The following is a 24,609-nucleotide window of genomic DNA, read 5'->3' as shown; positions in this document are numbered from 1 at the left end:
ACTTTTACCATCATCTTTATTGTTACAGTAGGAGCACTGCCATCGCACACCAAGAGGATCTCAGGTTCAGGTTTTCAATGTTCTCTGTGTGCTCGTGAAGGATATTAGGCTATTTGGTGATTTTAAATTAACGTTCTCTCTGTACTGGCCTGCGCCGCCTGCCCTCTGACAGTTGGAGTGGGTTCCACTGACCCTGAACTTCACAAGCGGTTTCAAAATAAAACATTTTAGACTACCCAAGCAAGGGAAGTCACCAGCGTGGCTATAAAATGATTTATCCCGTTTTGTTAGGCAGGATTTGCTGAACATAAGTGAATGCACAAATTTCTGTCAAATACAGGGGCAAAGCCTTTAAAGCACACAGTGTGATCATGCCTGTGTGAGCAGGGAAAGGCTCCGATATAAAGTACCAGGACCTAATTCTGGGATTTTCCCTACAACACGTAAGCACTGATCAGCACAGAGAGGAAGTATAAAAGTCTGTTATCTGACAGAAGTCCGTGCGTTGTTCTGTTATTTTTGGCCATTTGATAAAGAAGTACTTTAAACTCAGTAACTTAAAACCAGCTTTTAAAAAATAAGAACTGGCCAAACAGTTTTTTTAAAACCACAGTCCTGGTGAATTTCATTTGGTACGAGGCCAAACCTGGTTGGTTAAAGTGCAGGAAAAACCCTGCACCTTCCTACTTCGTGACAGGTACGAAATCACCTTTGTTACCACTGAACTGTCTCTAAATAAAGAGGTAGTGCTGACACAAAAGGGAAACCCCTGGTGTTGGATAATCAAGCCAACACAGCAGTAACAACAACTGCAGTTTTTCTAAAGGCCACATGAGTCCACACAGACTTCTTCACGGTCGAGTTTGTGCTTGAATTTTCTGTGAATGAAATGTTTATATTGTATTCGTCCATTATTCTGTCTAAGGTAGAGACTGAGATGCCCTGTCCTTTCTCATAAAGGCTGCTGCATTAAGATCACCGACAGGAAACTCTTCCTACTCCGATTTGAAATGTTCCCACTCGTCTTTTTTTATTATTATTGGGATTTTTAACACTTGACACTATGAAGCACCATTTGAAAAATCGTGAAAGCCATTTCATTTTATTTTATTGGTGAAACAGTCCTCCTGAAAATAATCACACAGAACAAAATTTTTTGCAGGCGTGTGGATTTTCCTCCAGCTCACACAAAACAGGTGCTGCACATTCTTGACGTTTGGTTACTAAGCCCGCGTCGGTGTCAGAGGGCTTCGTAACCCACTTCCACTCAAGGTTAGTTTGTTTGAAACAGCAGGTAAAACCTGGTCTTCGCGAAAGCTTTACCTAACCCCTGCAAAGAAAACACGGGCAGCTCAGGGAGGCTAACAAGCATTTTTTTCCTGTTGGTTTTAATACAAAAATCCAGAGATATCATACATCACCATCTCAGATTTCATCTTTCACATTAGAACCAAAATCAGAGGAAGAAGGGGAAGAAAAACAAGATGTGGGGGTGGTACAGAAGAAGTAAAACAGCTTCCAGATGTTTGTACGTTTACTCGCCTTTGTTCGTGTCTTACCATTTTGGCAAAGGGGGGGGCAGTGGATGTTGACTTCAGACTTTCAAAGTTAGCAGAGAAGAAGATCCTTCTGAAAGCACTACAGGCTCATAAACGCCTTCACCGAAAGAGTCTCTGTACATCATGCAGATAAAACCATTTCTAAAGAGCAACAACACAAGTGACTCTGCCTCATCTGGAAAGCACCCGGGGCCAAACTCCTGTTACTAAATGTGCTGCATAAATAAAAGTGACCGCCCGGAGGCTCCGTGTAACCGCTTCAACCAGATCCTGAAATGATTATCATCGGTAAGAGTGTCTGTGGTATTGCTTAGGTCTATCCATCTCTCTCAGAGCTATATAGAAAAGTTAAGAGTAGCTGTGTAGTTGAAACAGAACGCATCACACAATCTTTACAGTTTTTATTCTGTGCTACGAGGTGCTCCACGAGGACAGAGGGTTACGTGTTCCCATGTTGGACCTGGAACTGCGAGGGAAGCACTTTTTTTGGGGGGGGGGAAGCTGTTCGACGTGCGAGGCGGCTTTCTCTGGCGTTTTACTTGAGTGAGCGTCACAGCAAATACAGAAACACCTGTGGTCGTCCTCAGTGTCCGTTTCAGGTAACTCTTCCCGCTCGGCTTCCTGCGGACATGTCAGAGATCAGATCCGCTCCGCTCAGTCCCCCCCATCCCCCGCCCCTCACCGACAGCCGTGTCCCATATTCATTTAGATTAGCTTTTATTTTAAAATAAGAGGAGCAGAGTATGCAACGTGTTGGGAGTCACGCCCGAGTGGTTGGCGTTATTGTTATTAATCAGAGGAAAACCAGCGCTCAGTTTCTCCCGATTCTTTATTTTCATGTTCAGCATTGCCAGCTCTGTTTTAAAAAAGTAAAATGGACACTTATCTTCTTCTTCCCCTCCCTCCTCCTTCTGTTTCCAACAAATACACAACCGCACACATGCACGCACACAAACACGCCCTCCACACACACACGCACGCACGCACGCTCGCACACACAGAGTCCTGATTTTCACCCATGTGGGAGAGAGCCGAGCCGAGCCAGGTCAGAGCTGAGCTGAGCCTGAGGACGAAACACCCATTTTTCGCTTCCTGTGTCCGGCTCTACAAAAATGGCTGCCACAGGCGTACCACAAGGCTCCGTGCTCGGCCCAGTTCCTTTTCTCATCCGCTGCTGTACCGCCGTGCTCACATCTCGTTGGCTAGCTCCTCCGTTTCCGTGGAAACGTCTCCGTTGGCAATCTTGGTGTTCTCCTCGTATCCGGGGGGCATGAAAGCTAACGTGTAGGGATAAAGCTTGTGGCACTCGGCGCGGTACGACTCTGCGTGCTCCTTACAGTCGCCCAGGGCGCCGCTGCGAAGACAGTCGAGGATCTCCGTGCAGATCTGAAGACGAGAGGACAAAGGTTAAAAGAAGCTACGTTCAGGCAGGGAGGAGTGGACAGTTTATCACAGTCACAATCCCAACTCAAAAGGAACTGCTGTACTTCCTGATGTTATTGGTTACCACAGTTTTTGTCGCAACTTCTCGATTGCGGTCGGTCCTTTGACCAACTTTTTAGGAAAACCTGTCTGGCTGGTTTCACTTCACTGAAGAAACTCGTTTGTTCTGCTCCAGCCCTTTTTCAGGTTGATCCAAGAGAGATGGATACTCTCAGCATGTGAGCCATGAGGACCTGATAGACTAACTTTTATTCCACTTTTGATATTTGCACAACAGCAGAGACTCCAGTGTGTGTTTAGCATAAGAATAGTCGTAACTGTTTCTTTGCTTCCCTCCCGTCTTCTTACATGATGCCAATACGTACCTGTATGGTTCTGTTGTTCAGGGACTCATCCAGTGCACCGGCCAGTTCTGCTGCTTTCGTTTGCATCGAGGAGTCCAGATACACCATCATCTTCGCAGCTACGGGCGGGAGAGAGAAGGTGAGTCTGAGAGAAAGTGTGTTTTTAATAATTCTACATTTTAAGATCAATCCATCGCAGAAATATTTCTGCAGCGTGAGGCTGGTCCACAAACCTTTAAAAGGCATGTTCCAGGGGTAAGTCTCTGTTTTGGGTTTCATGTTAGGACCGAGGTTGGAGTCGGGAGTTTAGTAAGGTGATTAATATTAAGGTAAGAGGCAAGGGCATGCATGATGTGAATCAGTGCCTTCACTAAGGTAGAACAGGTTGGCCATCGTCTGTGCTTATCTATCAGTCTCTAGGTGCAAAGTTTCCACAAGGGGACCAATGAGACCAACGAGCAGCAACCCCCCCCCCCCCCCCCAAAAACAAAAAAACAAAAACAAAACAAAAACTGAAACCTGAAATGTCTGCTAGAGACCACCCAGCAGCTACAAAGCCCTGTGGACAGGGCTTGAAAAATTACATTTTAAGGGATCGTTGGGTGCAAAGATGAACTAAGAAGGGGGGGAAAACAAACAAACGGAGTGACATTCAAGCAAAAAACATTTGCAACAATGGAAGAAACGGCCCCCAGGTCATGTCAAATAACCTTAAATGTTTTCATGAGTACTGCTCTTCAGTGTCAATTGAACTGTTGTTGCATTAAGTACCAAAGTATTAGAAGTGAGGGTCAAAGAGACTTACCAGCCAGTCTGTGTGGTATGGAGCTGGAGTGCTTGGTGAGGTAGGCCTGGTTGAAGCTCTTAGCGTTGCTGTCTCCGAACAGCCGGGTGATCTCCTGCTTCAGCACCGTCCTGACCACCTCTGGAAGCTCCTTGCTCTCTGAAACTGCAAAGGGGGAACAGAGAAAAAGGATTATGTAAGGATGAGGTGGAGGCAGAGGAACGAGAAGAGCAACAGCATAGAGAGGCAATTAAAACCGAGCGCTTAGGAGCATGTGCTGGTAGTTAAATAATGAATCCTCTCATACCTCCTTTAAAGAAGCGTACGAGACACTGGTGCAGCCACGGATGGTCGGGGTCGATTGCCAAAGCTCTCTTCACTGACTGGAGCATCAACAGGTATTTTTCTGAAAGGAGAACACAGTAAACGTGTGAGGCAGAAATGGGGACGAAGACGGTACTGGCGGAGTAAAAAACACATAACATGTGCGCACCAACCTTTCCTGAAGTAGATCTCAAAGGCCAGTAGGTGGGTGTCAATCTTGTCTTTGACCAGGTGCTTGAGAGGCGTCAGGAACTTGATGGCTTCTTCCAGTGGATTTTCTACCTGTAAAAGCAAATGTGCAAAACAAAGTAAAACTCGAGTCCTAAAAACTGATAACCAGACCTTAATACTTCACGTATCAGCCACTGACCTTCACCAGCTTGTCAGGAATGAGCTCTTCTTTGGGCCCTCCGATCTCCTCGTCGTCATCCTCCTTCTTCTTTTTCTGGTTCTTGAGTTGCTTCTCCTTCTCCGCGTTCTTCTTCTCTTCCTCCAGCTGGGCCTTCTTCTGGGCTCTTCGCTGCTTGTTCCTCAGCTTTTTCAGCTCTTTGTCCGATAGGTTTGCTAGAGAAATGAAGACAAAAAGGACGGTCAGTGAAGCCCTTCCCTTGATAAGAGCCTCGTTGACTCAGAGCTGGATCTTCACTGTGCGTCTCTCACCAGTGTCCGCCTGCAGCTCTTTGCTGTCATCCGTCAGCGGATTGTCGTGGAGGCTCAGGTAGATCTGGATGGCCGTGATTGCGGCCTTGTAGTAGAACGGGTGCATCCGGAGCACATCCTCCAGCTTCAGCAGGTCCACATATGAGCGTAGCGTCATCTTCCTCATGCAGTAAGTGTGGAAATCAAACTGATCGTCCGTGATCTCCACAAAATGCTGATGAGATTAAAGAGTAAAAAAGGAACAATTTTAACACCCAGAAAGACTTTGTGGGCAGTTAGGGAGCGTGTACTTTCACACCGAGTTTAAAATCCCGTCAGAAAAGCCTCACCCTCTCGATCTCGTGGCACTTCTTCAAGGCTTCTCCAAACTTGTTCATGGCTTTGTAGGCGAGCGCGCACTCAGTCTGGAACCACATACACTGCATCTCGTTCAGGTTCTCCACTGCTGATGCTCCCTCCTGCAGAAACATGAGACATATACACATGAGCACTGGCAGTCTGACCATTACTGTACGTGTTCCATGGGGATCCATTCTTAACTGAATGCTATTGATGAGGTGAACTAACAGTGTTGAACCTATAGTCTGCATTAAAACCCTCCATGAGTCTTATAAATGCTTACCAAAGATACTTTAAAGAGGGTTATCGAGTTAACTGGTCAAGAACATTAGAATAGCTAGAATCCTGCTAATGTAGGATTATTTTAAAGCCCACAATTCTGCGTGTGCTTGACTATGGAGATGTTTTTGTTTATGGCTCACCCTCCACTTTAAAACAATGTTGGGAAATAGGCCGCTGCGATTGATCACAGTCAATTACTTTGTCATTAATCACTAGAACTTGTACGAAAAGTGGGAATCTCTCTCTCCATCAGTCTATCAGAGATCTAAAGATAGAAAGTACTCATTATGATGAGTACTGATTGTACTCATCATCATTTGCCAACATTTTGTTTTGACATTTTTAAAAGTCCTCATCGGTTGGTCAGCTGTCACTTTGCACAATTTCTCTCACCCGGGTGAACTTGGAGCACATTTCCTCGGCCTCTTTGATCATGGTCGCCTTCAGCATGTACTTGGCACACTTGGAGTTGATGAATCTGTCAGCGGTGTCCAGAGCCTGGGCCTCATCCATCCACTGGGCAGCCTCTTTGATGTTGCCAGCATGCTGCAGGAGCGAAAAAGGTCAGTCGAGAACACCACCGCAGCAGAACTACGCGTCTAAAATAGTAAACAATCGTACAAATCAGACACGCGCGCCACCTTGTAAATCTTGGCTTTGATGAGGAAGAGCTCGATGAGCGTGGGCGTGCTCTCGATGGCCGTGTTGATATATTCTAGAGCCAGTGTCTGCTGGCCGATCATGTCATAGTGCTGTGCCAGGAAGTACTGCACCCAGAGCAACGTGGTTGGAGGCTCCTCCTTACCGTCATCTGGAACAGCAGACGCTCGTTAGGGTTGGAACCAAACGACTGCAACAGCTACACAAAAACTTACAGCTGGTTTAACTTCGTCTGGTTTGTTAGGATGCTGAAATGTTTCTCTCACCGTTCTGGTTGAACATTCGGCAGCTTTTTAATGAGGTTTCATAGCCGACCACCAGTTCCTCTATAATTGCCACCTAAAAGGAAAGGAGGACAAAGTAAATATGAAGCGTGACGCAAAGGGGATTTTCAGAATCGTGCAGTTAATACAGTGACTTATTGTTCATAAATATTTCTTACAACGGTCGATGCTAATTTCATACGTTTTATACAGAGGATGAGCTGAAGGGCTTCACTGAGGCCCAGGATAAGATAATAAGGGATAATTTTTAACTCATGCAAAGCTATTCCAATTTTTTTATTTATTTATTTTAAATGTTGGAATGAGTTGGAATTGAGCCTCTTTAAGACTCTTTTGGTCCGAGGCTGTGACTGTGATTTAATTTTAGATCAGTCAGCAGGTGTGCCGTCACCTTTTCTTTGTCGTTGTACAGCGATTTGAGTGTGGTGAAGACGGGCGGGCAGCCTTTACTGAAGTTCATCCTCAGATACCTGTCCAGACACTCTCTGAACTTGTCACCTTCAGAGAAAAACAAAAAGACAACGCAAAAGAAAATTAATCTTTACTCTGTAGTTTGATTGTTACTTTCATTGACTAATAATTTTGGCCAGTTTTCATTAACAAACTTTTTTCCCCCTGATGGAAAAAGCCGATAACTAAACAAAAACTAACATACAAGGACAAAAGCTATGATGAAATGTACTTACACTTTCATCACTAAAATGAGATGAAAATACGAAGCTTTGCAAACTATTTTGGAACAAAACAACCAACCTCTTTATATTTTAGTCACTGAATCAACTTCAGATTTAGTCTACGATAATCTTATGATACTTAGTCAACTAAATATAAACTAAAACTAAACTAATTACAGGCCTAAATTATGACTAGAGCTAAAGGGTGTTTTAGAAATATAAGTGAACACTGGCTTTATTCTGTTTGATTTAGCGGAGAAATGAGCTGCATACCAGAAAGGAAGTTGAGGGGTAGGCGGCGAGGCACCAGCCCTTTGGGAAATTTCTCCCAGGCTTCTTCAAAGATTTTGTATCTCTCCTCTACAGTACCTGAAAATAAAATAAATAAAAATCCAGAGGAATTCAGGATTTAGCTTCACCACCGATTTGGATGTTTTGGAAGTCAGCGGTGACAAGACTCGTGTCATACTTGGTTTGAGGGCCTTCTCCAGGCCGTGATAATAGGACCAGTTCTCTGGGTTCCTCTCCAGCAGACGGCGGTAGACTTCTGTTGCTTCATCCAGACGCTCCAGCTTCAACAGTAACTCTCCTACAGAAACATGAGCGCAAACACTGTTAAATCGAGATTACAAGCCAAGAAAAATCATGGCTGCCAGCAAAAACAAAACAAAAAACCCAACAAACTTCTGCTCACAGGATTGTCAGAGACGGAAAAATTAAATCAGCCTCAGAAAAGTTTTCTAGATGACTTATTGAAGCTTGTTTGCCTTTCTCTCCTGAAGCACCTGCATTATGCCAGATTACTGATGGCATCACTGCTCCCCCTAGTGGCAGCAGGTTTTATCACACCATTAACACCATTCCACCACTGTGAATGAAATGTGCTCTTTCAATAAAGTTTTGCTTGTTTGGTGTTACTTTGGTAAAGATGTTTGCACTTCCGAAGATTAACAGAGAGACTCCGCAGTCACCCACCTCGCGTCTCCTCCACTGCCAGTTTATCGCAGATCTGCTTCTCGTAGTTGGACAGATGCTCGAGGGCCTCCTTGTGCAAACCTGCTTCTCTCAGCACCTGGTTCTGGTAGAGAAGCAGCTCGCTGTACTCGTAGTCCACTTTGTCCGGAGACGTCTGAACAGACCAGAAAAAGAACAGACCACTCTGAGTGTCAGTAACATTTTGTACCAGGCACGCATGACTGAAAACCTCCAGGAGCCGCTGTGCTTTTCAGGAAACTCTGAATTATTCAGTGTGTGTGTGCACGGTCACACCAGCTCACTGTATTACACAGATGGCACAAAGACAGGAAGCAGGCTGGTCTTATCAGGAGCACGCCAGAGTGAAAGCGAGTGAGCTCTACTGCTGTTGTGACCAATGCAGAGACGACAGAAAAAACACCCACCGGCTGCAAAGCTACAAAGCGCTCACTGTAAATCAGCGAGTCAGACACCTACAGCGTCACGAATACGAGTAAGCCTGTTACTCATCAAAGCGTGGAGCAGTGCATGGTGCCTGTAGTACACAAAATAGTTCATAACCAAGCTTCTTTAGTGGCAGGGGTTCTCCCTTGCACAAACTTTCCATGCAGCAGGAGCTATTGGTCCACACTGGTGTGCGTCTGCATACCGCCCCTGCTGAGTAGAAACAAACACTGCAGGAATGTGGCCAACGCAGAAACTATGGCGACGACTCCGGTGCAGTGCTTTAAAAAGCCAACAGGGTGTAGCCAAATCAGTGTGTGCTGATTGAATGACAGGAAGGTTCACCACAAAGGAGGAGAAAAAAAGTGCAAATGAGCAGCACAAACAGCAGCTGCAGTGAACAGCGTTAAAGTTCTTTGTCTTTGTGTTCTGTTTTCGCCGCAGCAGGTGGAAAGCTAAAGCATCAACAACGCCACAAGCAAATAAGATCAGCCCACACTCCGCCAGCAACTTTCAGCACAATCACAGGTTTTTAGACCGAAGGATTGTAAGGACCAGTTGGCTGTAACAGCTACTTGTACCCCTACTTTTAAGAATAGGTAAGATGGTCTCTATCAGTGAAAGTGCAACTTTTTAAAAAAAAAATTTTTTATTTTTTTTTTTAAATTCCAGTCAAAGATATTTTTGGACAAAAAAATTAAGAGAAAAACTACAAATTTTGCTTAAGGTAAGCTGTTAAGATTTATCTTGGCTTCTTGGCCAGAGCTTGTACTGAAATCTAACGCGCCGACTCCAGCTGTGGCAGCTCTGAAACACTCTCTAAAATAGGTGCCTGGTCTGTGTCTGCAGTACTGGCCTCTGCAGAGTCTCGACTGAATAGTCTGTGTTTGTATCATTTACGCTGTATCCCACTGGCAGAAGGTGCTACTGATGTGAGCAAGTGGCCACTCTATTTAAAACTGCAACATCAGCGGCCTCCAGTGCATCCCCCTCATCCTCCTAGCAGATTCACGTATGGTATGAATGTCAAAGTCCAAGGTGACTTCCTTCTCCAGTTCTTGCATTCACAATACTGTCAGAAAGTGTGACCTCTGACCTTGGCGCTGAGATCACTGAAATTCAAACTGAAATTCAGGCCAGCTGCACAACAGGGTGACAACAAAACTGACAACAACTGAAAGTCATCTCCTGGTTCGGGTAAGAGAAATGCGAAACTGTCGCTGTGTCTAACCTGTTGTGTTTTCCTGAATTCCTCAATGATCTTTGCTGCCATCTCATAGTCTTCCAGGAGGTGATAGGCGATGGCATAGCCGATCCAGGAGGCCCGCTGGGCTGGACGCAGCTGCAGCAGCTGGTACCGTGTCTCCTGGAGAAAGACAATGTGCCAGCATTGAGTTCATTTGATATCAGGTGGAAAAATTCTACGTTCCCTATAAGCCCACATTATCTCAAACGTGAGGCAGTGCTGGGAAGATAAACAAAGAGAAAGTGATTGTGCTGACTCATGGTAGTGACACCAGGATGTTGCTAGCTGGCTCAGGGAGAACTAAAATTAACACCTAATACACTCCGAGTGGGAGCCCCTCCCTGTCCTCTCATCCATATTTTTTAATCCTTTCAGCCAGACTTTCCTCTTGCCATTTCATACCTCTCACTATAAAAGCATCTAAATCCCAGGAGAGCTGTTCTACATTGTGAAGACTGACTGCAACCCGATATCTGGATGCTGATTCGCCCAGTCCTCTCTAATTCAGAGCCATACTGCGTCCTGGACGAGGCAGGGCGACAGATGGAAGTGTGTGCTTCCCTTCAGGAAAGTTCTTTCCCCACTAACTGAGGACTGTTTTTGTTTTCCTTTATAAAAAGTTTACTGATTTTTTAAAACATGCCTCTGCCAACAGGATTTATCTCCTGTGGCCAAACGTTTCATCAAAACCTCCCAGCTTTTGATTAAGAACATGCAACATCTCTCAATTACTACTTAAAGAGACACAATCCCCCTCTGACTCACCCTGTAGCCCTCCAGGTCCCTCATCTGGATCTGCAGCAGGGACAGGTCTCGGAGGATCTGCAGGTTGTCCTTGTCCCACTTGAGAGCGTTGCGGTAACACTTGATGGCCTCATCGTACTTCTTGTCCGAGCGCTGGAGTAAACCGTACACATGCCAGCCTGGTACGCAAGGCCAGTTAAGGAAGATGCACAATTTGTATGATGCTATCAAATGAAGTACAGAAAAGGGGAGAGGGGTTCAATGAGCCTCTTCTCTTGTGGTTGAACTGAAGTGATGTGATCTTTTAAGAAGCTGCTTTCAGAGCGAAAGGATCTCAGAAGTGCTCACTTCTCAGGAACGAGGCACCTTCCTGCATTTTCTGTTATATGAACTCTGAAGCCTTGTAATAGCTAAACACTAGTTATGCATCATGTGGTCTTTCCTTTACTTGCAGCCCTGTGTCATCCTCTTCATTGTGTTGCTGCGTGGTGGGACCCATTGTGATGCCACCATGTTTCATTTCGTATGATTCATTTAAAACCTTCACTGATGATTTCTGTGTCCTTGTTTTGTTCCATCAGAATATCCACATTTACAAGAATGTTGACACGATAGTGAAAGTAGACTTTGTACGAGTAATTACATGTATATCAGTTTAAAATCAACAGGGAGACTAAATGAGACGTGTTTGGTTGTGTTTATAGATGTTGCTCAAATGTAAAAATAAAAACTTTGTCCCCAGTTTAAAGCACCTTCGACATACAAGCACTTCTGGCTTAAACTGTGAAGAGTAATTGTTATTCTCACGCCATTTGTCATCAAACTTGCTTCTTACCCTTTCCGTAGTCCAACAGCCGCACTGCTGGGCCAACATGGACCTCGCATAAGATAAAGTGCATCTTATTAAACTTCTGTTATCTTTAACCAATTTTCCCCACAAAAATTTAAGTGTGAGGATTTAATAAAACAGGCTGCACTGAATGATCTACATTGAGACACACAGCAAAATTATATTTAAGCTACTTTAATACTTTTAGTTTAGAAAAACAACTTTAAAAGCTGTGTTTTTAATGGCTGCTTCTGGTGCTGTATTCATGTGTCCCAACAATCCACGAACATTAGGAGCTGGACCAGTAACTGTAACCTACACTCAAAGGTCTCTGAATACTGGGACATTTCCTATCCTTCTGCAGGAGCTAAAAAAAGATCCTTAAATAGAGTTGTAACAATTATGGCTTCTACAGTTCCTCCTGCACAAACAAAGGGGGGGGGGGGGGGGAAGGCTATTACCTCCAACAGTAGCTAACTATGAAGCTGTTCATGCTGTTCAACATGGGTCGAACACAAAGTAAAAACTACTAGCACTAGCTGCTGTGCTGCCAAGTCTAAATCCTGTGTAAACAGTGTTTTGATGAAGTTTTTATCTGGCACCACAGAAACTAAAGCAGGGAGACGCAAATCTAAAAGGCTAGTAAGAGATAAATCCATAAAACAGGATACTGTTTCTGAGGCTGTTCAGGCTTCATCTCCAATGTGGCTGAACATGATTATTCTAAAAACTGATTAATGACAAAGCAATGATCTAAATGAACTACCAATCATAATTATGAGCTTATGCAACGCATAACTCCGTGATTTAAAATCCTGATGTGTTGCAAAGCCTCAGCTATTTTAAAAGAACACACTTTTTTTTTTTGCATACGTGCACCAAAGTACGCCCTCTGAGGGACGGAAACATGCCCTGGATACTGACTTACTGTGGAAGCTAAAGAGATAGCAGTGTATCTGCAGAGAGCTGCTCTGTCTTGACTTTAGGCAGGGTTTAGGTTCAGATAGACCTCATCCACCAGCAACGTGCACAGACTTCACTCTCTGCAAGAGAATCACAGAGAGAATGTGCTGACAGTGCTCCACCGAGAGCAGAGCTCTTCTACACAATGTGAGGCACCTCAAGGTCCTTTTAGCATCCCACTCCCACACACACACACACACACACACACACACACACACACACACACACAAGTTCAAAGCGACAGCTGCTTAACCCAGAGGATGCAGTGCTGTCTATAAGGATACAGACATGGCTCTTGAGGTCATTGCGCAGGCCTCTCCTCACCAGGTCGTATGCCTCCTCCTTCTTCCCCAAACAGTTCAGGGTCAAGCCCTTCATTGCCAGGGTCTCTGCAGCAAGAAAAGGATGCAGTAGATGGTGAAAAATACATTTAAGAGAAAAAGAAAAATTCTCCGTACAGCTACATTTTTGCTGCTTACCTCCATGCTCAGCAAACTTGGGGTTGGACAGGATTTGTTTGCAGAACTTGAGCCCATTTCTGTATTGTTTGTGTTCGTAACATCGCTGCGAGAGGAAGGACAGAGAAATCGCTTTAGGCCAAAGTGACTTTTAAACAGGTCAGCGGGTCAAGCCCGTGTTCTGGGTCTCTGCTCGTTCTTCTTTTGCATCTATTTACTACCAACTGCCTTCATCCAGGAAATGGATTTTTCAACATTGCTAAGACACATTATACTTTAATAAAACTGAACAACACATTTTTTTCCAAAGTCTGCAAGTAATCAGTGTCGCCCAAAATAATCGTGATTAAGATTCTTGGACCCAATCATATGCACGTTCCTTTTTCCCCCTAAACAGAAACTTCTGGCGCCGTCCCCAAAGCCGTTTTAATCAACGCCAAAGAAAAATCATGAGAATTTTGAGTAATTTAAAATGCAAATGTGCTTAATCACAGACAGCGATTGAACATGCAGCACATAAACATGAAGTATAGTGTCCAACTTCCAGCACTCAACTCTCCTCTTATCTACAGCTGCTATATTTTACACACACGCCGGCTCAGCTGGCTAAGCTGCAGTGTTTTAGACTTTTATCGCCCGCAGTCCGAACGCTCGTCAGGAAACGCCGTCAGTTACAGCCCAGATTCTCCCGGTGGCTTTATCAGTAGTACATTACAGGCCTGCCGATACTCGTGACACGTGCCTTTGCGTTGTTCAAGCACCGGTGCAGGTCCGTATCACCCATTCCAGGTATCAGAGAAAACAAACAGTCCCCACAACAACAGGAAAACCAGTATGCCTTTCTAGCCCACAGCAAAACTTCTCTCCTGTTTTCTTTGCACGTATTTTAATTCAGCTAATTTAAAAAAAGAAAAAGAAAAAAAAAAGCCGTTGTAAAGGCTATTACAACTAAAGTAAACCAGTCTTTACTTCAAAGACACTGTTAGCCTGCTTCTCTTCGCTGATAAAGTCCACACAATAAAACTGTCTGAGTTTGACTATAAGCACAAGTTAAATGACCAATCGGAGAGAAAGTTTGAAGTCACATGAGGCTAAAGCTTCTATTTAGTGGGTATACTGATGGTCTTTTATTATTTAAAAAAAAAGAAGAAAAAAAAAAGCCAACCTTCTGGAAATAGAAAACGGGGGCCAAAAACATAGCTGCTGCAGCACTATTCAGTACAAAGATTATATCATAGCATGCAAACTTCAAAAGGACGGTTCACCAGTTGCCATACATTTAATAATTCCTTTCAGATAAGAAAAATCAACAAGGACTCTAAAAAAAATTTACTTTTTAATTCACAAATCCAACTGTACAGCTGTTTATCTTTACCCTGTAACACCTGTTTAATACTGACAGCAATGCTTTCAGTGCTTTATAATGTAGGAATTGACTTTAATCAGTTGAATAATAGTGATAAATAACACAAGCTCATCGCAGTCCAATTTGCATTTACTGCCATCTACTACATACAGTGGGGCAAAAAAGTATTTAGTCAGCCACTGATTGTGCAAGTTCCCCCACCTAAAATGATGACAGAGGTCAGTAATTTGCACCAGAGGTACACTTCAACTGTGAGAGACAGAATGTGAAAAAAAAAAAATCCATGAATCCACATGGTAGGATTTGTAAAGAATTTATTCGTAAATCAGGGTGGAAAATAAGTATTTGGTCACCTCAAACATGGAAAATCTCTGGCTCTCACAGACCTGTAACGTCTTCTGTAAGACGCTTTTCTGTCCCCCACTCGTTACCTGTATGAATGGCACCTGTTTGAACTCATCATCTGTATAAAAGACACCTGTCCACAGCCTCAAACAGTCAGACTCCAAACTCCGCCATGGCCAAGACCAAAGAGCTTTCGAAGGACACCAGGAAAAGTATTGTAGACCTGCACCAGACTGGGAAGAGTGAATCTACAATAGGCAAGCAGCTTGGTGTGAAAAAAATCAACTGTGGGAGCAATCATCAGAAAATGGAAGACATACAAGACCACTGATAATCTCCCTCGATCTGGGGCTCCACGCAAGATCTCATCCCGTGGGGTCAAAATGATCATGAGAACGGTGAGCAAAGATCCCAGAACCACACGGGGGGACCTGGTGAATGACCTGCAGAGAGCTGGGACCAAAGTAACAAAGGTCACCATCAGTAACACACTACAACGGCAGGGAATCACATCCCGCAGTGCCAGACGTGTTCCGCTGCTGAAGCCAGTGCATGTCCAGGCCCGTCTGAAGTTTGCCAGAGAGCACATGGATGATACAGCAGAGGATTGGGAGAATGTCATGTGGTCAGATGAAACCAAAGTAGAACTTTTTGGTATAAACTCAACTCGTCGTGTTTGGAGGAAGAAGAATACTGAGTTGCATCCCAAGAACACCATACCTACTGTGAAGCATGGGGGTGGAAACATCATGCTATGGGGCTGTTTTTCTGCCAAGGGGACAGGACGACTGATCCGTGTTAAGGACAGAATAAATGGGGCCATGTATCGTGAGATTTTGAGCCAAAACCTCCTTCCATCAGTGAGAACTTTGAAGATGAAACGAGGCTGGGTCTTCCAACATGACAATGATCCAAAACACACCGCCCGGGCAACAAAGGAGTGGCTCCGTAAGAAGCATTTGAAAGTCCTGGAGTGGCCTAGCCAGTCTCCAGACCTCAACCCCATAGAAAATCTGTGGCGGGAGTTGAAAGTCCGTGTTGCTCGGCGACAGCCCCAAAACGTCACTGCTCTCGAGAAGATCTGCATGGAGGAATGGGCCAAAATACCAGCTACTGTGTGTGCAAACCTGGTAAAGACCTATAGTAAACGTTTGACCTCTGTTATTGCCAACAAAGGTTATGTTACAAAGTATTGAGTTGTATTTTTGTTATTGACCAAATACTTATTTTCCACCCTGATTTACGAATAAATTCTTTACAAATCCTACCATGTGGATTCATGGATTTTTTTTTTCACATTCTGTCTCTCACAGTTGAAGTGTACCTCTGGTGCAAATTACTGACCTCTGTCATCATTTTAGGTGGGGGAACTTGCACAATCGGTGGCTGACTAAATACTTTTTTGCCCCACTGTACTACCCGTCTGAGCCAGGAAAAGCCTGAAAAGATACAAACGTGTGGTCATGCTGCTCAGTGGAACTGCGCATTTAAACACCTTGAACAACAGATTTTTGGTCAGTCAACACTTAAAAGTTGTAGTCATAAACTACCACAGTCTCCCTGTATTACTGCAGCGAAACACATCAGACATAGTTCTGAGCATCTACGATTTCCTTCCAAAAATATTAAAAACTAGCTACGCTGGTTCTACATTTCCAATAAGCAAGCAGATGCTCATTCAGCAATAAACCCCCTCTGTTTTTAAGCTGGTGGTCAGAGGAGACTGTGTGTTTGTGAGGGAGGCAGGAAGAGTTAAGCTGGCAGATGGCATTGCGTTGTACCACCAGCAGCTCCACCAACAGTGAAAAAAAAACAAAACAAAACCCCAGAGATGACGTCAACATCACATATGGGTGCCAAGGTTGGTTACGAAATTAAGCAATCCACTGTTGAACTATGGGGACAGTTAGACCACCAGCTGAGATGTGGAGCTGGAGGACAGAAAGAAAGAGGCTCAGGTCCTGCCTGCGGCTGGAGTGTAAGGCTCCATCTTCTTATTGTACTCTGGAACAAAAGAATAGCTGTTCATGGCTGTAAGACAGTCTTCAAGGTAATCCTGCATAAATATGAGTTCAGGTTTGTTTTCATTAAGGTATACTGAGACCATGTAAATGAGCCCATATATGGCAGCGTGCTTGTTGTGGATCTGTATGCATTACTTACTCTTCGTGCTGGAAGTGGAAATTAAATAAACCACCTGATGTCTCGCTACTCTCTTCACCCGTGTCCAGATGTGCACATATGCAGCTCCACTTTTTTGTCTGTGCTGCCACACAAAGGACACAAACTGTGTTCAAGGTTACAGAATGTCATGCATCTGTCCTGATGCATGCTCAATCACTCAGGTAAGGAAATCCCAAAAGTTGATTCTGTTCATCTGGACGTAGCAGAGGGAGAAACGTTTCATTGCTCATCCAAGTGACTCTTCAGTCTCCGCTGACTGCAGGTTTCCTCAACCTAATAAACGGTACATTTGCATAATGAGTGAAACTAGGCCTCCTTGACTCCGCGCTCAAACCAATGTTCCTCCCTGTCCAGGATGTGCACATCCTCATCATTGAAAGAGTGTCCACTGGCCTGTAGGTGTAAATAGACTGCAGAGTCCTGGCCTGACGAGGTAGCTCTTCTGTGTTGTGCCATCGGCTTAGCCAGAGGTTGTTTGGTTTCGCTGATGTATAAATCACGGCACTTAACAGCTTTTACTATATTACTCTTTTTGTGTTAAGGGACCCGATACTTTTGGTGGACCAATTTTGGTGCACCGCGTTTTTGGGTTTGAAAGCCACAGAGACTGTGTTTAGAGAAAATGCGTCTCAGCTGTTCCAATACTCCTGACACATTCAGAGGGTTTTCCTTTAGGCACCAGTTGTCCTTTTTCTCTCCTGGAGCTTTCTTTAGGTGCCTCCATGTAGTGCACCTCTGTGGCACCTCATAGCCCAGTGCTAAACACATTGTCAGTCCTTTGTTTAATAAATCCATTTAAAGAACATGCAGCAGGCCCAATTACTGAGCTCGCTGCCTGTGAGTAACTTTGTTCTTTAACAATCTGTTTATTCACTGCAATGATCAACGTGATGATTACCCAACATCCCTCTCTTGATTTAAGATAAAGGCACAGGGGACTTTAAATGAACATGATATGAAATGCTCGTGCTTCCACTGGCACTCAAAGTTGAAATTCTGTTGACTTTCGTTGTCCGAGCACAGGATCCGAAATTCAGTTTGCCAATACATGACACAACCCTACTTAAAATGAACAGTAAGCGAGAGCACTGAAGCCTGAAACACACCCGTGTGGATCCTGCCTTCATTTGTTTTACTGCACTTTTATTTAAGGATCAACAGTGCACCATCCCTCATTATCAGGTCATGTAAAAGAGGCAGATCTGGTCTGCAGTCTGAGTTCTGAATGACCGCTTTCCTGCCACAACACATGTGTACAATGCAAAAACCTGAAGCCAAGCTTCATTTAATTCAATATTCTAACATATGTTGTGTTTTTACTGCAAGTCTAAATGAGATGCTAAATATTGTCTCGTCAATTACCAATAATCAGCAACGCTGGTTTAATTGTAGAACAACAAATCCAAATGACAGCGTCTTGTGCTCTACATTGTCATTTCATAAGAGCTAACTGTCCCTCTAGGAATATTTCCCAAAGTTTCCTCCAAGTGAAACTGGAGTGGAAGTTATGATTTCTCTTCCCTGGAAACCCAAAAGAGAAGGAAGAGGCATGTAACACAAGCCAGAGTGAAGAACACAATGTTTGGTATGTATTTAGAGAAATAATATCAAGAATGCATTAGGTCAATGCCAGACTCAAGTGGGTATTAATCAATGAGCAGTGCACACCGGTAAAAAGTAAAGTACACTGAGTCACTGTTAAACTGTGTCTGCTGGTTCTCTCAGTCCTTTCTATATAAAACTACATTTTAAATGATTCATTTTTAAATAATTATGATCCGTTGACACAGACAATAAGTAATCAGTCCTCTGAGATAATACTGTGTGTGCTTCATATAAATTTAGAAGCATTAAGACCATCAGCTGTGCTATCAAGAATACTCTCTGCCACCACCAGAGAAGTCAGTCTCAGCTCTAAGCTGCACAGATCGCTGCAAGAAGTCCCCAGTACCAATGCTAGATTTCGATTAGACATTTCAATGCATAGTTTGATTATTTCAGATCAAAATCATGGTGGAACGGAGGACGTGAAAATGAAAGCCCAACTCACAGGAGTTCATGTCAGTAGTGACTTCTCACTCAGTGCTGGGGTGTGAACTCACTTTATCATCACAGACAGAGCCCTCAGAAAAAACACCAATCATTAGTAATCCCGCTAAAACTTAATCTTTCCTTTAAACTCAAAATATTACCTATAATAAAGCCAAAGAGGCTTAGACAAAGTTTAAAGTTCAGCAGTTGGTTGAACTCCATGTTGCTCACAAACAACTTATTAATTTAGCCTGATGTAATTAGTGAAAAATTAGAGGATGATATCAGCTGAACAGCTGAAACAACTTGCCTGGCTCTTTACTTTCTTCATGCTCTAATTGTTCAGTCTTTTTTTTTTTTTAAATACATGTGAAATGTCTCCCAGGTTTTTACTCAGCTCTTCACCACACACAGCCATGTCTTTCACAAATGCCCGGTGGAGATATACAAACGTCTCTGCTCCAATTTCAAATCAAATCAACAGACATAAACGCCCTCCTTCTGTTTTCGCTCGTTTAAAGATGATGGATGAAGCTGGTCACCACACACTTTTATTTCATATAGGGCAAAGATTTGAGGGAGATTTTACTATGAATTAGAGCGATATGACCAAAAATATTTATCACCATATACATTTGAAAATTTGCGATAACGATATAACTGACGATATAATTGACACTAGACAAAATACTTTACAACTCCACAACTTTATTAGTGCCAAATTAGTGTATTTTCACTTAAACAAGCAGCTGTTTTCTATGTGCATTAAAGCTATATAAAAATTTAACAGTGCAAATGCAAATTCGTTGCTGACAGTTTAACCAAAAGGCATTTCCAGTGGAAATTGGCCGACATATCCTCAGCATAACCATGTATAATAACCGCAAAACTTAAAGAGGTTATACACACACAATACGGTAATATTATGTTGAAGCACAGTACGTATCACTCCGCGAGGATCCTGCCTACGATAGCCGTAATGCTCCGACAATCCATCAAGCGGTGCGGGTTCCTAGCTTAGCAAAGTCGTACTAAAGCATTTGACAAATTCTCGAGCGCCGTGTACATAAAATCGTTTCGAGGTCAGTAAACACAACCAGAATTCATACATAAGGCACACGGGATTATAAGGGGCACTGTCGATTTTCAGAAAAATCAAAGGATTGATTTTAAGTGTGCCGTATTTTCCAAAAAAACATGGTAATAACGACGGCCCGCTAGCATGCGCTACCAAAAATAGTGCTTTGTTGCGTTTCTGACGGACGAAAGTTAAACCAGTTCCACACCACTGAAGTTGCAGCATTTTTACAAACCAATTCTGGTTCATCCGTTTCATTTAACGATCGCTTTCGCCCATCTCATTCTCCGCCATGCTTTTTCCGCCATGTGCGTATGAAAACAAAGGCACTGCGCATGCGCGCTTTACCCATATTCTATCGCGATATTTCATTTTCTTATCGTTGCCCAACATTATACCGGTATTACCGTGAACGGTATGATATGGCCCAGCCCTACTATGAATCTTACAGACCAATATAAACGTAATGAATTAATGGGGCATTAATCTAAATATATACTTGATTTGTGACCTACATATCATGTAATTGGAGGACAGAGCAAGAAGAGCTGTAAGAGCATCTCCCCTTAGTTTGACAACCCTAGAAACCCTTTTATCCACATGTCTCGTGGCTGAATGCATCACAGAACAACACACACAGCAGTTTATGGACCTGAAAAGTGCAGATAAGTTATAACAGCATAGATAGTACAACAAATACATGTGCTTGCCGCTGCTTTTTTTCTCCTTCCTGTGATGCACTTGTTAGATGGATTGCACTGCCCTGCAAATTCAAAAGCATTAACAGGACAGCTGATGAAAACCACCATTACATTAAGATTACCGGTACAGGGCCCACTGTTAGGTGAGGCAGGAGGAGAGCAGCGTGTTTGTGAATCCTGAAACCACAAAATGGAAACGTATCCACCTCAACTGTCAATCAAAAGCAGACGACTGCCAACTTCCAATAATGCACTTGGGAATTCACTCTGGGAAAGCAATAATAAAGAGAGGTGTGGTCTGCTCCTGGCTATAGCCAGAGGGGGACAAAGCTTGCATCACATCTCTGCGGCAGGAAGAGTAATAATAGTAATTTCATTTTCTACAACTCCACCAAATGATTTCAAAGTCCTTGTTAACTCTGAAAAAGACGTAAAGTTCACCTGGTTCTATTATAGAGTTTTTGTTAAAATGACGTTCGCAGTATGTGAAATGTTTACAGAGATTGTACAAAATTAAAGACCACTCAAACTGAAAAGCAATTCAGGACTGCACAAAGTATAACAAGAATGTTTCTACTTGTTATGTGATGACGTAACTGCTGTTGCTAAATCAAGCTTCTACTGTGCTGGATGAGGCTCTTACTGTCTCGCTATCTCTCTTTTAAAATCAGGCTGAGCTCCTCGTTTTAGGCCTCTTCTGCCTTTTATTAGCATCATTTAAAAAGCAAACATTTGAACATTTCAGAATAGAATCAATGTTGGACCAACTAAGACTTCCGTTGGGGAGCAGGACTTTTTCATAGCAAGTTATCCAGATCACACAATATCAATGACTGAACCTCGTCTGGCGGATGGGATCATCTCACCAAACTTCAGTCTCTTGGCTGAAGTTTGGTCAGTTTCAGTCTTAAATTAAATCCAAGTGTTATAGCGGAGCTATGCATTCTTTTCTTCTGCAAATAATTAAGTCAGAACATTGTATTTAACCTAAACACAATCCTCTTTTTATGGAGGTCAGAGTGTTAAAGACGCACTGATATTTTTATTGGAGAAGAAAGAAACCGGATTGTCTGTAACTCTCTGCAGTGCCTGAGTGTTTGTTTTCTTTTGGGTAATGAAGGTGAATTTGGACCTGGCTCATGACATCAAAGTTAACAAGCAAACACTGAGTCTGTTGGTGGAAGATTTTCTGTTAACTATTTCCTACCTTAAGAAAGATCCAAGTATTTATACTACTAGTTACCTAAATTAAGAGTTTTTGCACAACTTCTACATTTTTTTTAAAATATGGAAAGTATGTAATGTCAACCGATTATCACCAGTTCCATGAAAGGCTAAACTCCCACTGAGGAATGCAACACGTACAGCCACTAACGTCTCAAGTTCAGGTGCAAGTCCCACAGGTTTGTTTTCTGTGCCAGAGCTATAGGGACTGCCAATACTCAGATAAAGAGCCGCTAAGTCCCAGCTGAGCCCCTGCCTTTTAAAACAATGATGTTTATCAGATCCAGTTTGTGACGCTGAAGTGCTCACTGCCCACAAGTCCCCACAGTTCCTGGAAAGTGCGTTGCTAGATGCCCATGCAGCACTGTTTAGTGGTACACACCGCCAAGCACCAGGCATGGTGGCGGGTGGGGGGGACTAGTTTGGCATGCAGCGCACAGAAAGTTAACCGCACTTCCTGAAAAATACTGTGACAAGCCTTAACTCACACTTGTTCAGCTACACGTGTGGCCCACGTAAAACTGCCCGCAGATAGGACATGAACAACCCAGCAACACGGGAGAAAGGGAGGGATGGATCAGTAGCTCAGCAGGCCTGGGGCGGCTACAGATTTGCTGACACGGCCACACCGGTACTCCCCGGACTTCCAGTGGCTTTCACACATCATACACATCTACGTCGGCCTATGCGAGCCTCTAAGGTTCATCATGACGGAGCCTGCAGGCCCCCACAACTCAGAGAGTGCTACTGACATTTGTTTAGTGCCTCACATACCAAGATATCTAGCTCGGTAGAGTTAGCCGATTAAGTAACGCCAGGTGGCCTGCAAGCACGTTACTTTGTCAGATGGCACACATCTGACCAACTAAACACAATCCGGCTAAGAAGACAGCAGCTATGCACGCAGCCAGGAACTAAAATGCCACAACATTCACAAAACTGAGTGAGAAGCTAAGTAAGTGCAAGCTAATTCAGCAGCACACACGGCTAACGGGCTAGCTGCCGCTGAAAGGAGCATTAACGTGCTTTTCCCAGTGCTAAGGCCTGTCGCAAATGAACCACAAATACCGACAATTTAATCCAAAATCCAAATGTTTGTAGTGCAATTTAACCACACTGGAAGCATATATCGGAATAACATCAAAGTCATGAACAACCATTCTGGCTTTGTACCGCAGTGACAGCGCACATCAGGGGCCGGGCTAGCCGAGCTAACCCCATTCAATGATGCCATTTTGCTAACAGGCTAAGCGCTACCAGCCGGAGAGCTCCGGTAAGAGCCGGACTGCCGCCAACAGAGCTCCAAACTCGGCTGCCGTCGCTGTGCAGCACCTTAAAAACCAACTCACCAGGATCCTCTTGAAGAGAGCGTTCTCTTTCGGCGGTAAAGTAACTGTCGGCATGGTTGCAGGTGAGATCAGTTTCCCCCCTCGACCTCAGCACATGTAGCTAAAGTTAGCCCGGGTAGTCAAGACGAGTCGAGTGATTGTTTTTTAGCCCTGGCTCGCCCGCTTCGGCCGCTCCGCTCGATTGCTCCGTTTTCTCTTTTCACTCACTTCCTCCTCACATTGACGGAAGCTCCGACAGCTTCCAAAATGGCGGGGAAAGAGAGTTCAGGTGGACTGATCATGACATATTTGAGATAAATAAAATGAAAAGTGTCGTTTAAGTATCCTTTAATGCATAAGCCAGATAACAGTACTTGGGCCATTCTACAGCTTCACGTAAAGTGAAAAATACCGCTGAGCACCTTATTATAAAGAAGAATTAAGAAAGATAAAGGACAAGGGAATAAAATAATAAGATAGGACAAATATTTAAATCTATAAACAGAGCTGCTTGTGAGATGTAGTGCAATGGCCAACAGAGATGGGCAGTAAAGCGTTACTGTAATCCGATTACTTTTTTCAGGTAATGAGTAAAGTAAGGGATTACTATTACAAAAACGGTAATTAGATTACCGTTACTTTCCCGTAGGAACGCTGGGTTACTAAAACCGTGATTTTATTTTATTTTTTTGCAAGAATGTCTCATGACCGTGAAGTAAGCCAGTGCAATGTTCGTGACAACAGCTGTGTGCTGTGTCAACAATGGATAATATATTAAGTGCGGGAGAGAGTATGAGCATGCTGTGTTTCTGCTGTGTTTCACTTGCATCTATTTGAAAGAGTGAGTGTAAACACAAAAAAATATTTTATTTTATGTGCTGGAATGTGCAGAAAATAGGTTTAAATGTTAAACTAATTTCTTCCAGTCAGAGAATGTTACATATAATTAAATTTTTGCTTGATGCATAAAGTTAAAAGATTCAAACTAATAAAACACGTTTTAAAAAGAGACTTTTCCATTTGATTACATTTTGTATGATGGATTATGCAGAAAAAGTAGAACTGGGCTGACAGATCTATCGCTTTATCACCTATTCAGTTTGTAAATCGTGTTTTTAAAAAGTAACTAAGTAACTAAGTAATTAATTACTTTTGAAAATAAGTAATCAGTAAAGTAATGGGATTACTTTTGGGGGAAGTAATCAGTAATTAGTTACTGATTACTTTTTTCAAGTAACTTGACCAACACTGATGGCCAACAGGTTTGACAGTAGTTCAAATGGTTGCAGTATTCGAATATAACATTTATAAATCCAATTTTTTTGTTTTGATTTTGTTGG

The 24,609-nt window shown here is 43.3% G+C and overlaps 1 protein-coding gene across 1 annotated transcript; it reads right to left on the bottom strand.

Moving 5' to 3' along the window:
- Positions 1–2,684: 2,684 nt before the first annotated feature.
- On the bottom strand, positions 2,685–23,581 carry naa15b (N-alpha-acetyltransferase 15, NatA auxiliary subunit b). Its single transcript, XM_085460356.1, has 20 exons — positions 23,291–23,581; positions 13,034–13,118; positions 12,839–12,943; positions 10,784–10,941; positions 10,004–10,138; positions 8,329–8,482; positions 7,823–7,942; positions 7,627–7,722; positions 7,071–7,177; positions 6,662–6,734; positions 6,377–6,546; positions 6,129–6,281; positions 5,444–5,572; positions 5,115–5,328; positions 4,825–5,018; positions 4,628–4,736; positions 4,438–4,536; positions 4,152–4,295; positions 3,368–3,465; positions 2,685–2,945 (listed from the first exon to the last, which is right to left on the bottom strand). Exons 1-20 carry the CDS (start codon positions 23,342–23,344, stop codon positions 2,748–2,750), a joined length of 2,595 nt encoding a protein of 864 aa, XP_085316482.1. The 5' UTR covers positions 23,345–23,581; the 3' UTR covers positions 2,685–2,747.
- Between the last annotated feature and the right edge of the window lie 1,028 nt (positions 23,582–24,609).

This window comes from Copadichromis virginalis, linkage group LG6 (genome assembly GCF_057382275.1).
Source record: "Copadichromis virginalis isolate Kocher_CV1m ecotype Utaka linkage group LG6, C_Virginalis_male_GT1.1, whole genome shotgun sequence".
Lineage (NCBI taxonomy): Eukaryota > Metazoa > Chordata > Actinopteri > Cichliformes > Cichlidae > Copadichromis > Copadichromis virginalis.
The sequence above is the reverse complement of the archived record's forward strand: the minus strand, read 5'-3'. Positions and strand labels throughout refer to the sequence as shown.

Bases quoted from the DNA above. Each gene is read 5' to 3' on its own strand.
- naa15b (XM_085460356.1), bottom strand. From the start codon at position 23,344: ATGCCGACAGTTACTTTACCGCCGAAAGAGAACGCTCTCTTCAAGAGG. The intron at 5,329-5,443 runs GTGAGGCTTTTC...TAATCTCATCAG, and splicing joins AGTGCCACGAGATCGAGAGG to CATTTTGTGGAGATCACGGA. The intron at 4,737-4,824 runs GTCAGTGGCTGA...TTGCTTTTACAG, and splicing joins TTCCTGACAAGCTGGTGAAG to GTAGAAAATCCACTGGAAGA.